The sequence below is a fragment of the Melanerpes formicivorus genome, unplaced genomic scaffold (genome assembly GCF_026170545.1).
Source record: "Melanerpes formicivorus ecotype bairdi unplaced genomic scaffold, bMelFor1.0.p_v2 SCAF_5, whole genome shotgun sequence".
Classification (NCBI taxonomy): domain Eukaryota; kingdom Metazoa; phylum Chordata; class Aves; order Piciformes; family Picidae; genus Melanerpes; species Melanerpes formicivorus.
In genome coordinates this window covers 2,611,991-2,625,514 of record NW_027142357.1, presented here as the reverse complement: position 1 = coordinate 2,625,514, position 13,524 = coordinate 2,611,991, and the positions used below count along the sequence as shown (strand labels likewise).

The following is a 13,524-nucleotide window of genomic DNA, read 5'->3' as shown; positions in this document are numbered from 1 at the left end:
CAGTCTTTTTTTCCTACACTACCAGGGACAGCAACTCCATCACCTCTCCAGGCAGCCCATCCAAATGGCCAATTCACTTGTTCTGGGAAGAGTTTCTTCCTAATATCCAGCCTAGACTTCCCCTGGTGCAGCTTGAGACTGTGTCCTCTTGATCTGTCACTGGTTGCCTGGGAGAAGAGGCCAACACCCACCTAGCTACAACTTCCTTTCACAAGTAATTGTAGAGAGCAAGAAGGTCTCCCCTGAGCCTCCTCTTCTCCAGGCTAAACAACCCCACCTCCCTCAGCCTCTCCTCACACAGCTGTGCTCCAGACTCCTTACCAGCCTTTTTGCCCTTCTCTGGACACATTTGAGCATTTCAATATCTTTCTTAAACAAACCCTGAACATACACACACACCTACATATACACACAAAGCAGGCTCTGATGGAGTGTTGCAGTATAGTAAGATATGTTATGTTCTCATACTACAAGGAAAAAGATTAAGACTGACATCAATTACTTACCTGGGTGTTTACAGCTTACTCCTATAGAACAAAGCTTTGTGATTTAATGCAGTAAGAGAAGCTTCAGGACCCTTTCATTTAAGCCTATGTTTTTCATCATCGAATTGTCAGGGTTCAAAGGGACCTCAAGGATCATCCAGTTCCAACCCCCCTGCCATGGGCAGGGACACCTCACACTACATCAGGCTGCTCAGAGCCCCATCCAGCCTGGCCTTCAAAACCTCCAGGCATGAGGCTTCTACCACCTCTCCAGGCAACCTATTCCAGTGTCTCACCATCCTCATGGTGAATAGCTTCTTCCTAACATCCAACCTGAATCTACCCATTTCTATTTTCTTAAAACCCAGATGCATTCAAATGTGAAGATTTCTTTTTTAACAAAAATCTTAACCAGCTTCTGTCCATACCTGATTTATTTAGAAGAATTCCTGTTGTATAGAGGAAGCTATCCACTTTCAAGAATTGCTCTGGCACTGTCAGGTAGGCTGTAAGGTTTGTAATATGGTGATTTGTTGGAAGCTTTATTAAAAACTTTGGAAACTGGACACTTGGTTGAGATTTGGCATCTGTAAAAGAGTTATATTTTGTCTCAGCAATGGTAAAATACACAAACGGGGGTTTATTAATGTTCAGAAATCCATATGGCATAACAAGCCATCTTCTCCAAGTTTATGTGTTTCTATGTCTACCACTTGTCACAGGCACATATGGAGCAACACAATTAACTTACAACCTGGCTTTGATGAGACAGGTATTATAGAAGAATATCAACACGCTTAGGGGGTTCTGGATGTGTACAGATGGTTATCCCAAAGTGCTTTAGATTATGGTCTGCATACACCAAACTTACCAGACAGTTTTCCAGTTATTAAGACAGTATCTTCAAACAGCCATACATTAGCTTGGCTTTGTGGGAACAACGAGAGCGTCACAGATGAGTATACTGTGAAAAGTCAGAACAGCAGTTAACACTGTGCCACCATAAAAAAAAGTCCTCTAAGATCTCCAGTTCTGAACGAACTGTGAATACAGCAATTAAAAAAGTTATAGAGATTGGACAAATAAAGTCACTTCTATTGTCCAGAGCAGGAATTTTAATGGTTAAGCATGAAGACTTCTGTTGTGTGTTTGCTATGGTCTTATGCCTTCTAAGGAGGAAAGAAGTGGCTGGAATTCTTCAGAGTCCAGTCTCTTAAACACACACAAACCAAACAAGTTTAAGAGCACGCAAATGTCTGTGGCAGTTTAAGGCTGATGCCCAGGAAATTTGTTAGTTATCAGCCCAAAAATGCCACACAGTCAAACAGGAAAACTCATGAGGAAATAGTGCTGAAAGGAAGCTATACAACACGTTATACCCGTTAGGCAGGACTCAGAAGCTTTGGCACTCCAGGATTCACTCAAGACAGCAGAGATTTCTCTCAGAACATATTACCAGCCCTCTGCTAAGCCCAGGTAAACAACCCCTCCAACAGCACTCACTGTACTGCAATACAACCTACTTTGACTTAAAAAGGGCTATTTTCTGTTGCACAAGAATAAGAGTTTTGCAAGTCTAACAGCTCATTCTTGCTTAGAACCACATGGACAGGCACTACCTCTCATGACTGGCTTCGTTTGGCCATTTTCAGTCGCCAGCAACTACCCAGCCTGCTGAGCAAGAGAGAAATGTAATTACCAACAGAGACAGTTTAATAATAGGCCTTTAAGATGCTTACGTACTTGGCATCCTCCCAGTCTTCCAAGGCAAAGGTGTCAACATGTAGCCATCCTTGTAAGATACAATAGTTAAGCTTAAGCCTAATTTGTAGGGAACTTTTATTAACACTGCTCCATTGTTTCCCGTAAGAGTAGAGTTGGTCTTTGTGTAGTTAACAAACACTTCCACAACAGCTTGTGGCAGGTACTGATGACTGATCATGTCGTTCACTTGGACTTTCAGCGTAAAAACAGATCCTATTAACAGAAAGAAAAAAAAAAAACCAGGAGGTCATCATACATCAGAAGTTAAGGAGCATGACTGAAACTTGAGAAGAAGTCCTTCAGGTCATGCCTTAGCTATTCGTCCACTGTACGATGGATCTCTACTCCAACAGAGGGGAAACTCTGTTCAGAGGGAGGGTTAATCCTAGCACTATATGCCACAAAGAAGAAAAGAAAAGACCTTGAGATGGGGCACAAAGATGTGAAAAAAAGCATTCACCAAAGTCAGCAAATACAATACCTAAACAGTCCTAATAAGCAACTAACCAACCAAAACACAACAACAAAAATACCAAACAACACAACAACCAAAACCCAAACAACCAAACCCAAACCCCAAGCAACCTAAAACCAACAAAGAAAACCAAAATTACAAAGCAATTCTTCCCTTTTTCATTTAAGCTTGAACAGCGCATCTGTGTCAAGGTGAAATTCAATGTGATTTGCAAGAGGCCTGCAGTATCACACTGGTAACACAGATGGTCTCGCTCTATTTCAGCCTGGAGAAAAGGTGGCTCCAGGGAGACCTTATAGTGGCATTCCAGTACCTGAAGGGGGCCTACAGGAAAGCTGGGGAGGGACTTTTCACAACGTCCTGTAGTGACAGGACAAGAGGGAATAGATTGAGGTGGGCAGATTTAGACTGCAGATTAGGAAGAAATTCTTTGCAGTGAGGGTGGCGAGACACCAGATTAGGTAGCCCAGGCAGGTTGTGGATGCCCCTCCCTGGAAGTGTTCAAGGTCAGGTTGGATGAGTCCTTCAGCAATCTGGTCTAGTAGAAGGTGTCTCTGTCCATGGTGGGAGGGTTGGAACTCGAGGATCTTTAAGGTCCCTTCCAACCTGAAATATTCTATGAATATACAAATTTCCAGTTGTGTTTTTTCCATATATGTCTTTACACACTGGCTTTCTTCCAGAGGGTGAGAGGATCTTTTCCTCTAAGTGAAAGACAAACATTACTGGCACACTGCAAATATCTCTTCAAGCAGCAGTGTGAGATTTTGCAGCTTTGGGGGAAGCATAGCCCTTGGCTCAGGTCACACATTTGAAGGCACACCTTGTGTTTCTGAAAAACAGAGAATCTCACGTCTGCAGACTGGGCTAACACTTGGGGTTTTTTACATGTGTAAAATCCTTTTAAAGTAACCAAATGCATCCAGACACCTTGACTTTTTAAATCTATCATCTCCCACCGGGTTTACACTTCTGGTCTAGTTTTCACCTTTCTGTATTGCAACTTCCAAACAGTATTTGCCTTCTGCTAATGAGAAGATCTGACATCCCTTTTTCTCTTGCAGAGATAATAATTAAAGTGATTGAGCAGCACACTGAAAATACAAAGTCCACTTCAACAACAGTCTCTGAATTACATCCAATTTCTTTCCCACCCTGGCTATAAAGAAACTGCTAGGGATTCTTCTCAGACAGCAGGTAAATGGAGATGGACAGAATTCCACATGATTTCCAGTGTGAAATGAAGTTATTACCAAATATTAAAATATCTCTGAACCACTGTTAGAAATACTCCAAATTAGATCAATTTTCCAGTGTTTTGGTTGCAGATATGCAACCATTCAGCACCACTGCACTGTTTTGTAGCCACACGAAACTGTACTTCAGTGTCTTCTCTATAACTGAGATTGACGTTGCACCAAGAGATTACTACCACTGACCTTGATTTAAATGAAAAAGCCTTGAGAAGCCAAGTGCAATCCATCAAAAAAGCTCAGTATGCAGTGAAGATGTCCAAGTTAAGCCTCTCTGGAGTAAGTATTTATGTAGATGTATAGTACACATGCACCATACCATACATTCAAAGAAAAAATGACCTGCACACACCAAAAGCTGTGCTGGCCGGAATTTATTGCTATTTACTGCATACACAATGAAAATGTTGAAATTGTGCCACTCTGATTTTCTACAGTGCTACAGAAAAATCTACATCCTGTGCAAATTAATATATACTCTCACAGAAAATGAAAAGAATAAAGATTCAATGGTTTGAAACTAGAGAAGAGCAGATTTAGATTGGATGCTAGGAACAAATTCTTTACAAGGGTAGCTGAGCACTGGAACAGGTTGCCCAGAGAGGTGGCTGAGATTCCATCCCTGGAGATATTCAAGGTGAGGCTTGACAGGGCTATGGGTGACCTCACCTAGTTGAGGATGTTCCTGCTCACTGCAGGGGTTGGACTAGATGACCTTTAGGGGTTCCTTCCAACCCTGATGATTTTATGATTCTATGAATTAAACAGAAAATGCACAGTAATCACAGAATCACAGAACTGTCAGGTTTGGAAGGGACCTCAAGGATCATCCAGTTCCAACCCTCCTGCCATGGGCAGGGACACCTTCCACTAGAGCAGGTCGCTCAGAGCCACATCCAGCCTGGTCTTAAAAACCGCCAGGGATGAGGCTTCCACCACTCCCCTGGGCAGCTTGTTCCAGTGTCTCACCACCCTCATGAGGAAGAGCTTCTTCCTGACATCTAATCTAAATCTCCCCTTCTCTAGCTTGGATCCAGCTCCAGTCCTATCACTACCCAACACCCTAAGAAGTCCCTCCCCAGCTTTCTTGTAGGCCCCCTTCAGATACTGGAAAGCCACAATAAGGTCTCCTCAGAGCCTTTTCTCCAAACTGAACAGCCCCAACTTTCTCAGTCTCCTTAGGAGAGGTGCTCCAGCTCTCTGATCACCCTCGTGACTCTCCTTAGAACACTGTCATCTGGTTTTTTTCCCCTTAAGCATCATATTTTAAGAATAATTACTTTTCAATTACTGTTGCTAGAGGGTTTTAAATCATGCAATGATTTATTTTTTAAATGATGTCATGTCAGCAAATTATGGTTACAAACAGATCTTCCAGGCACCGATCCAGTTCCATATATACCAGCATGATTCCAATGGTTTTGAAGCTTGGAAGACAGGACATTGGCCCTTGGCCAATGACTATTTAAAAGGCTACTAAACAGGGAAAACAGACTGCATACATTATTCTGATCCTGCAATCACTTTGCAAGCCAGGAGTATCTTGTGAAACTGTATCTAAAAAAAATATGAAATTTAGTAGCACATTATTTAAGCTCATGCCAGTAGCAACCCATTCCAGAAATTCCTGGTATAAACTAGTATTTAAATAGCTGGAATCAAGTCAGGAGAAAAAAAAAGGCCTAGTAATAACAGCTGAAGTAAGTCATAAGAAAATGAAAACCTAGAATGTACCCAGAAAGAGACTTAATTTCAGTCATTTCACACCTTAATGTTTATTTTTTCCCATTTCCTCCTAATAAAAAGCCTAAATTCTGTGGTGTAAGGGAGCTACTACGTTCCTCCCCTAGCTGTTAGCAAATGCAAAGTTTATTTAGTACAAAAATATTTCCTTGTCTCCTTCAGTCACAGCTATATGAAACCCCACTTTTTAAGAAGCTTTTGGTTGGAAGAAAGAGAACACCAAAAACAAAAAATAAGGACTGCAAAAATCACAGAATTGTCAGGGTTGGAAGGGACCTCAAGGAACATCCAGCTCTAATTCCACTGCCATGGGAAGGGACACCTCACACTAGATCAGGTTGCTCAGAGACACAGCCAGCCTGGCCTGAAAAACCTCCAGGGATGAGGCTTCCACCACCTCCCTGGGCAACCTCTTCCAGTCTCTCACCACCCTCACGGGGAAGAACTTCTTCCTGATATCTAATCTAAATCTCCCCTTCTCTAGCTTGGATCCATTCCCTCTAGTCCTATCACTACGTAACATCCTAAAAAGACCCTCACCAGCTTTCCTGTAGGCCCCTTTCAGACACTGGAAGGCAACAATAAGGTGTCCTTGGAAGCTTCTCTTCTCCAGACTGAACAGCCCGAACTCCCTCAGTCTGTCTCCATAGCAGAAGAGCTCCAGCCCTCTGATCATCCTCGTGGCCCTTCGCTGGACATGTTCCAGCATGTCCAGATCCTTACTGAACTAGGGTGTCCAGAACTCAATACAGTGCTCCAGGTGGGGTCTCACCAGAGTGGGAGAATCATCTCCCTCGACCTGCTGGCAACACTTCTCTTGATGCAGCCCAGGATTCAATTGGCTTTCTGGGCTGCACTGGTGGCTCATGTTGAGCTTCTCATCCACCAGCAGTCCTAAGTCCTATTTTCACTCTCACAGTGTACTGACAAATATCATTGGCTGCTCTTAGACATGCTCCACTCATTACTTTTCTCCTGTGGGTTCAGAAATTGCCACAGCCTGTTTCTAAGCTCTCCTTCTTGCCAAAATGGTGTTGAGAAGATGCAGAAGCCTGGTTGTAAATGCAGACTGAAATATTTCAGGAGAGGTTACTGAGACAAAGGTCTCCCCTGTGAAAATAGACAATGCAAGGTCTGAAAGCGTAATTACCTGCATATAGCTGTCATGTATAAGTAGCAGTTACTCAAGTGAAAAATGCTCCCTTCACACCTGCTAATACAAAGATGGAAGGAGACTTGATCCGTAGCTCTAATTGCTTTTAGCCCTATCTTCTGTGCTAACAGGAGAGCCTTCCTGACAAGAGAAAGTGTGCCAAGGGGCTGAAAACTGTTGCCTCCCTACAAGATATTATACAAGCAAATAATTCAGATTTTCTAATAACCACCAGAATAAACTCTGCCAACTTAAAGTTTCTGTGCCATGGAGGTGTTCAAGGCCAGGCTGGATGAGGCCTTCAGCAGCCTGGTCTAGCAGAAGGTGTCCCTGCCCAAGGCATGAAGGTTGAAACTAGACCATCATCAAGGTCCCTTTCAACCTAAACCACTCTGTAATTCTATGAGTCTATGATTTTGGAAAGATCTTGCTGAAACAATAAATCCTGGTGTTCATCAACAGCAGCAATGCAGAAGACAAGCATGCAGTATCATGTCTCTGAATCCAAATGCTAGTGAAATAACAATGTTAAAATATAGCAAAACAACCCACCAAAAATCCCAAACAGTTCAAAAAGCCAGAATCCAACATGAACAATTTTCCTTCCCCCCAGCCACATTTCACTCCTGTTTTGTACAAAACAGAGCATACCAGAGCACACCCCAGAAAGCCAGATGTAACTGCACAGTTAAAAGCAAGACAATCATGAAGTCCTAAGAGCTGGGGCTGTGCATGCAGTGGTGGACTGTTCTCTGTCTTCCCAAACTTGCTGTCCCTTGACCAACAACCTCCTCAAACCAACTCCCTCAGATGTATTTATTGTGCAGATTTATCAAACACACTTAATGGCACCCAGTTGTTAGCACTGCCATATTAACACTCCTGACATGTCATTTGCAAATCAAACCCTACCTTTTTTCATTTCCTTCTTCCAAACATCTTGATGGACAAGTCCTTGAGGACACTTTTTAAATCTCAAATATGGTGAAGGCTGCAGTAGGATGTTTTTAATCACAGTAAAATGTACTGAAAAGCATTTCAGAGACACAGTAGAACTTGTATAACAAAGCAGAAGCTGATAAGCAATAGATGAAACTTGTGCTTTTTTCCTGGTCACTAACACTTGCCAGACACAAGTGGGTCAGCTGTACCTCAGTATTAAATAGATTTGACAGAACTCCTACAATTAGAAGAAAGAACTCAGTCTTAGCTAATTTGATTTGTGCTGCCTCAGAGGAAGGGAGATTTGTCTCTTGGCAAGTCCATGGGAAATGCCAGCTTCTAGGACATTTAAGCCGGTAAAGGCTCCCACAAATGCAGCAGTTACTTAGACAAAGGCAAACAAGGCCTTCTACCACATTTAGCTACTTCAGAGAAGTTGCAGCCAGTAAAATGACACTGCATGTCTTCCAGCAACAATATCTAATGCCTGGAATTTGGCTTCACATCGCTGTCCTAACTCAGGAGTCGTATCACAGAATTAAGTCCAAGAACTGCTTGAAATGACAATTCAGCCACAAAACATAACAGTGCAAAAAAAAAAAAAAGATCTTTCTTTGTAATACCTGTGGTGGGTTGAAATTAACCCCCCCAACGTAACATTGCCAGGCCAGCTCAACTGAAAGCAAATGAAGCTCTATTTACAAGCAAAACCACAATCTAAAAATACAGAATGCAATGGATATGTACAAAATGCACAGCAGTTACATACATTTATAATTTATAAACAGCACAAGACCCCCCCCCCACTGGACAAAAACAGGGGGTTACCAACAGCTTCCCCATCCCTGCTCCCTTCCCTCCCCACCCTGTACAGAGAAGAGAGAAAAGCAGAGAGCAGCTTATTAGTACTTAGCCACAACAAAGAAACACAACCAAAGTCAGCAAGCCACCAGCTAGAGCAAAGAAACCAAAACCAGAGAGAGTTATTTTACACAACTAACTTTGTTAGATTTCAGACCAATCAGTGTGATTATTTAGACCTTACCATTATTTTCCCTTTTACATCTACTCAATCTGTGAAAAATTTTCTAGGCACCAGCCTAAATCTACCACAAATACTACTCTGTCATTTGTTCTTAGTTCATTACTCACAGATAAGTGTGCCACCTGCTTACCACATTGATCTGGGATTTAATTAACATGGTCACAGAGACCTTACAGGCACCCATACATCCCAAACCACATTTATCACTGAGATGCAGCACTGAACTGTGGGCAATGCAGGGCAGTATTCCTACACATCCTGCAAACAGCCCTAAGCTGTCACCAAGGTCCTACCTTGAAGGAGGGAGTAACTCTCCTCAAATGCAGAGAGTGGCAGGAACAGCAGCTACAATTACATTATTCATCAGTTCCTTCCTTCAGAAGAGACTTTTCTTATTCTTTCCCAGAGATCACAGTACCACAGCACATTAGAGGTTGGAAGAGACCTCCAGAGATCATCCAGTCCAACCCCCCTGCCAAAAGCAGGATCAACAAGGGGAGTCTGCACAGGAATGCATCCAGGTGGGGTTTGAAAGTCTTCAGAGACGGAGACTCCTCAACCTCTCTGAGCAGCCTGGTCCAGTGCTCTGTCATCCTCACTGGAAAGAAGTTTCTCCTCATGCTGAGGTGAAATCTTCTGTGTTCAAGTCTGTATCCATTGTTCCTTGTCTTATTATTGTGCATCACTGAAAAGAGCTTGGCCCCTTCCACTTGACACCCACCCCTCAGATATTGATAGACATTGATCAGATCCCTTCTCAGCCTTCTCAAGACTAGACAGCCCCAGGTCTCTCAGTCTCTCTTGACAGGGGAAGTGCCCATGTTCCCTAATCATCCTCATGGCTCTCTGTTGGACTCTCTCCAGCAGATCTCTGTCTCTCTTGAACTGGGGAGCCCAAAATTTGACACAGTATTCCAGGTGTGGTCTCAGCAGGGCAGAGCAGAAGGGGAGGAGAACCTCCCTCACCCTCGTGCACACACTTTTCTTGATGCACCCCAGGATCCCATTGGCTCTCTTGGGCACATTGTCCCATGCAGAACTTGCAGTCCACTAGGGCTCCAAGGTCTTTCTCTGTGGAGCTACTTTTCAGCAGGGCAGCCCCTAACCTGTACTGGTACCTGCTGTTATTCCTCCCCTGATTCAGGATCCTTTCAGGAAGACACCTGCTTACATGTGTTTTATGGAAACTGCATACACTGTGTTGCCATGCACCCTGCCAGCCAGAGAGATAAAATGTGTGCTGTGCAATTTACTGGGTCTTAGCTGACTGAACAATCGTTTTCCATTCATAGAACACCATATTTTTTGGCTTAATATAATCAGGGATGTGATAGGTGCACTGATCTGTAAAGAAGAAATAACATGTTCTAAGAATATCAGATTTTACTGCATGTGCAGTATTGCAGAGGGTATCAGTGATAAAAATCAATGAAATATATAATCTACACAGCCAACACACATCTGGCTTTGGTAAAAACAAGGTTGTATAAAAGCAATCCTCCTGCCCACAGGAAACAATTGCTAATTCTTAAAACTGCCTTAAAACTACAGTAATGCCAAACTCCAAAAGCATACCTATAAAAAGTAAAAGCCTATTATACCTTTAAAGCTCATTAAAACCCCATGTAGACAAAGGTGAGTTCTGGCAGCAGCTACGTGAAGGGGGAATGACTTAATGCTGCAGTAAGTCCTCCTCACTACAGCACACCATCACTCTTCTGTTCTTTATTAAAGCAGAATGCACTGCCTCTTATGCCTTGCAAAGTGCATTAGGATAACATAATAGGTGACCCCCAAACTCCAACAGCTATTTTATGGATATATTCTGACAATTATTGTCAGATACCAGGATAAGCCCTCTGACCAGTTTTCAATGATGCCTCTTGTAGCCATGAAATAACCTGAAAGTGTCATTAATAACCCTGATGTCTTAATGCAGTCTTCACTTGCTAGCTAGCAGCATTCTTTTATGCTGTCCTGCTCCACACAGTCACTTACAGACCCTACATACAGACAGGCAGAAAGACATTTCTAACTCCACAGAAATAATCCTATATATGCCAAAGTGACAACAGAATATCTCATTTCAAAAATAATAATGTGAAAAGATCCTTGTATGGCACTCTTCTGATTTAAAACAACAGCATAAAATAAATGCAGAAAGCTATTTGTCCTCCTCCTTGAAGCGACACGGGAGTATCACTAAAATAAAAACCACGCTGCAAGTATTTTATCCTGTGCAATTTTAACTTAGTCTTTTTTTAATCAGTTACAAGTATCACAGTACATTAGAGGTTGGAAGGGACCTCAAAAGATCATCAAGTCCAAACCCCTGCCAAAGCAGGATCACCTAGGCTAGTCCACACAGGAATGTATCCAGAGAAGAAGGCTCCACAACCTTCCTGGGAAGCCTGTTCCAGTACTCCATCACCCTCACTGTAAAGTTTCTCCTCATGTTGAGGTGAAATCTTCTATGTTCAAGCTTGAACCTGTTGTTGTCTTATTATTGCACACCATTTAAAAGAGATTGCCCCCTTCCACTTGACACCCACCCCTCAGGTATTTATGGACATTGATAAGATTCCCTCTCAGTCTTCTCAAGACTAAACAGCCCCAGGGATCTCAGTTTCTCTTCGCAGGGGAGATGCTCACATTCTATTTTCAAGGCATTATAACTAAAGTGAAAAGCAAAGAACCTTAGACAGGTCACAAAAGATCTGAGGAAACACAGCAAAGATGTATCTAATCAGCAGGAAAACTTAATTTCTGTGGAAAAGAGGTGGTGAGATTTAGGTAAGAACACCAAATACAATCATTCTAGGTGGCTGAAAAGAGAGAAGACTTGAAACTGACAATGAGCTGACACAGTTTCATCCTGGCATGCAGCAGCAGGTTAAAAGTTGTAGTGCTCCCTCCAGAATCACTACGGGTTGAAACTTTCATGTATCTAGCGAACAGCCATGTCACTAACTATACCAATCCAGCGACCCGAATAGAACACAGGTGCATAAGGACAGACCTGGGTCACAGCCACGGCAGAAACTTCCCCTTGTTTAGGTAGATCTTGAAGCAAAAGAGCAGCACAAGTACTCTAATTTTAAAGCACATATGGACTGTTCCTTGAAAGGCACTAAGGAAAAAGAAGATATTGGTATTTTGCTGCCATATGTCAGGGCTAGCATTCAACTACAGAGACTCAGAGAGAACTGCTCTTAGGCATTGCAAAGATATTGAAAAAAAAAGTATTAAATAAATTGGAGCCCAGAGCTAATCAACATTTGCTCCATTTGTATATGGACAGCCAGTCCTGCGGCTGCAATAGCACCACAGAATCTATACAGCGGAGTTCTGTGGCTTAGCACTCCCTCGAAAGATTTGAATGAAAAATTGAACATCAAGATCTATATTTGAAAGAACAGCCTAGGCAAAAATTTCTGCAGTGATGCAGAATACACCACTGACTTCCAGGGACAAAGCAGCACAACGGGGTCTGGGAAAGTAGGACACCACAGTATTCCCACTGCCCTATTTCTGGTCACCCAGTTTCCACACTAGTCATCAACAAAATTCCAATTATGAAGGAGCTAAGGCTAGATCCTCAGGGGTACCAGCACTACCGTTTGCATATAGAGAGGCTTCTACAACTGTTTTACAGGAGACACTTTAACCCAATCCAGTCAAACCTGGGCATCTCCAGCCAAGCACTTTGTCCATTGTCAAGAGAAACTGTAATAGACTAGAAATCAGAAGAAAATGGAACACACTGTTACTTAAGTAATTGGCACCTATCAGGCTATTCTGGTGACCTTTTGCTGAAAAAATCCAGTTAGAATAAAACTTTATTAGAATAAACCAAACCAGGTTGGAAGAGACCTTCAAGATCATCGTGTCCAACCCATCAACCAATCCAACCCACCCAAACAGCTAACCCATGGCACCAAGTACCCCATCAAGTCTCCTCCTGAACACCTTCAATGACGGCGACTCCACCACCTCCTTGGGCAGCCCATTCCAATGGGCAATCACTCCTTCTGTATAGAACTTCTTCCTAACATCCAACCTGAACCTCCCCTGGCGCAGCCTGAGACTATGTCCTCTTGTTCTGGTACTGGCTGCATGGCAGAAGAGACCATCATCCGCCTGTCCCAATCAAATCAAACCCCCAAACAAACAAAAAACCAACCAACCACCAACAAACTATATTCTGTGGGCTTTGCAAGCATTTTCTTTTACATTAATTTCCAATACAGCAAGAAAGACTTTCTTACTCCAGTAGCTTATGCTGTGCTAGGCACATGCAGATGAGAGTGCCAGAGTCCTTAAGCATCCATAAGAATAAATATTTTACCCCCCCAAAAAATAATTATTTACTAGAAGCTCATTCATGTTGATGGATGTGTTACTGCAGCACATACAGTCCTCAGGTGGCCCTTCTTCACACCTTACTGGGGAAAAACCAAAACCAGTAAATCAGAAAACACATCCCACACTACCCTGACACCTCAGTTGCAAATCAAGACTAGGCTCAACCTTCTGAAACAATTGGATACATTTGCTTTTAAGAGCCGACCAAACCAGCACTGTAGGAAAGATATAAACCAAACAACCTACTGTAACCTCAAAGAAAAACATCTCATCCTTGCTCCCACTGCTTTCTGCTCATT

General features: G+C 42.7%; 1 protein-coding gene across 1 annotated transcript in view; it reads right to left on the bottom strand.

Moving 5' to 3' along the window:
* Positions 1-13,524, bottom strand: part of FAM171B (family with sequence similarity 171 member B) — a 44,187-nt gene that overhangs the window by 11,261 nt on the left and 19,402 nt on the right. Inside the window, exons 2-4 of the mRNA XM_068137883.1 lie at positions 2,229-2,462; positions 1,357-1,449; positions 914-1,072 (exon numbers count right to left, since the gene is read on the bottom strand). Coding sequence (XP_067993984.1) covers positions 914-1,072; positions 1,357-1,449; positions 2,229-2,462 — 486 coding nt within the window. The remainder of the gene's footprint in view (positions 1-913; positions 1,073-1,356; positions 1,450-2,228; positions 2,463-13,524) is intronic.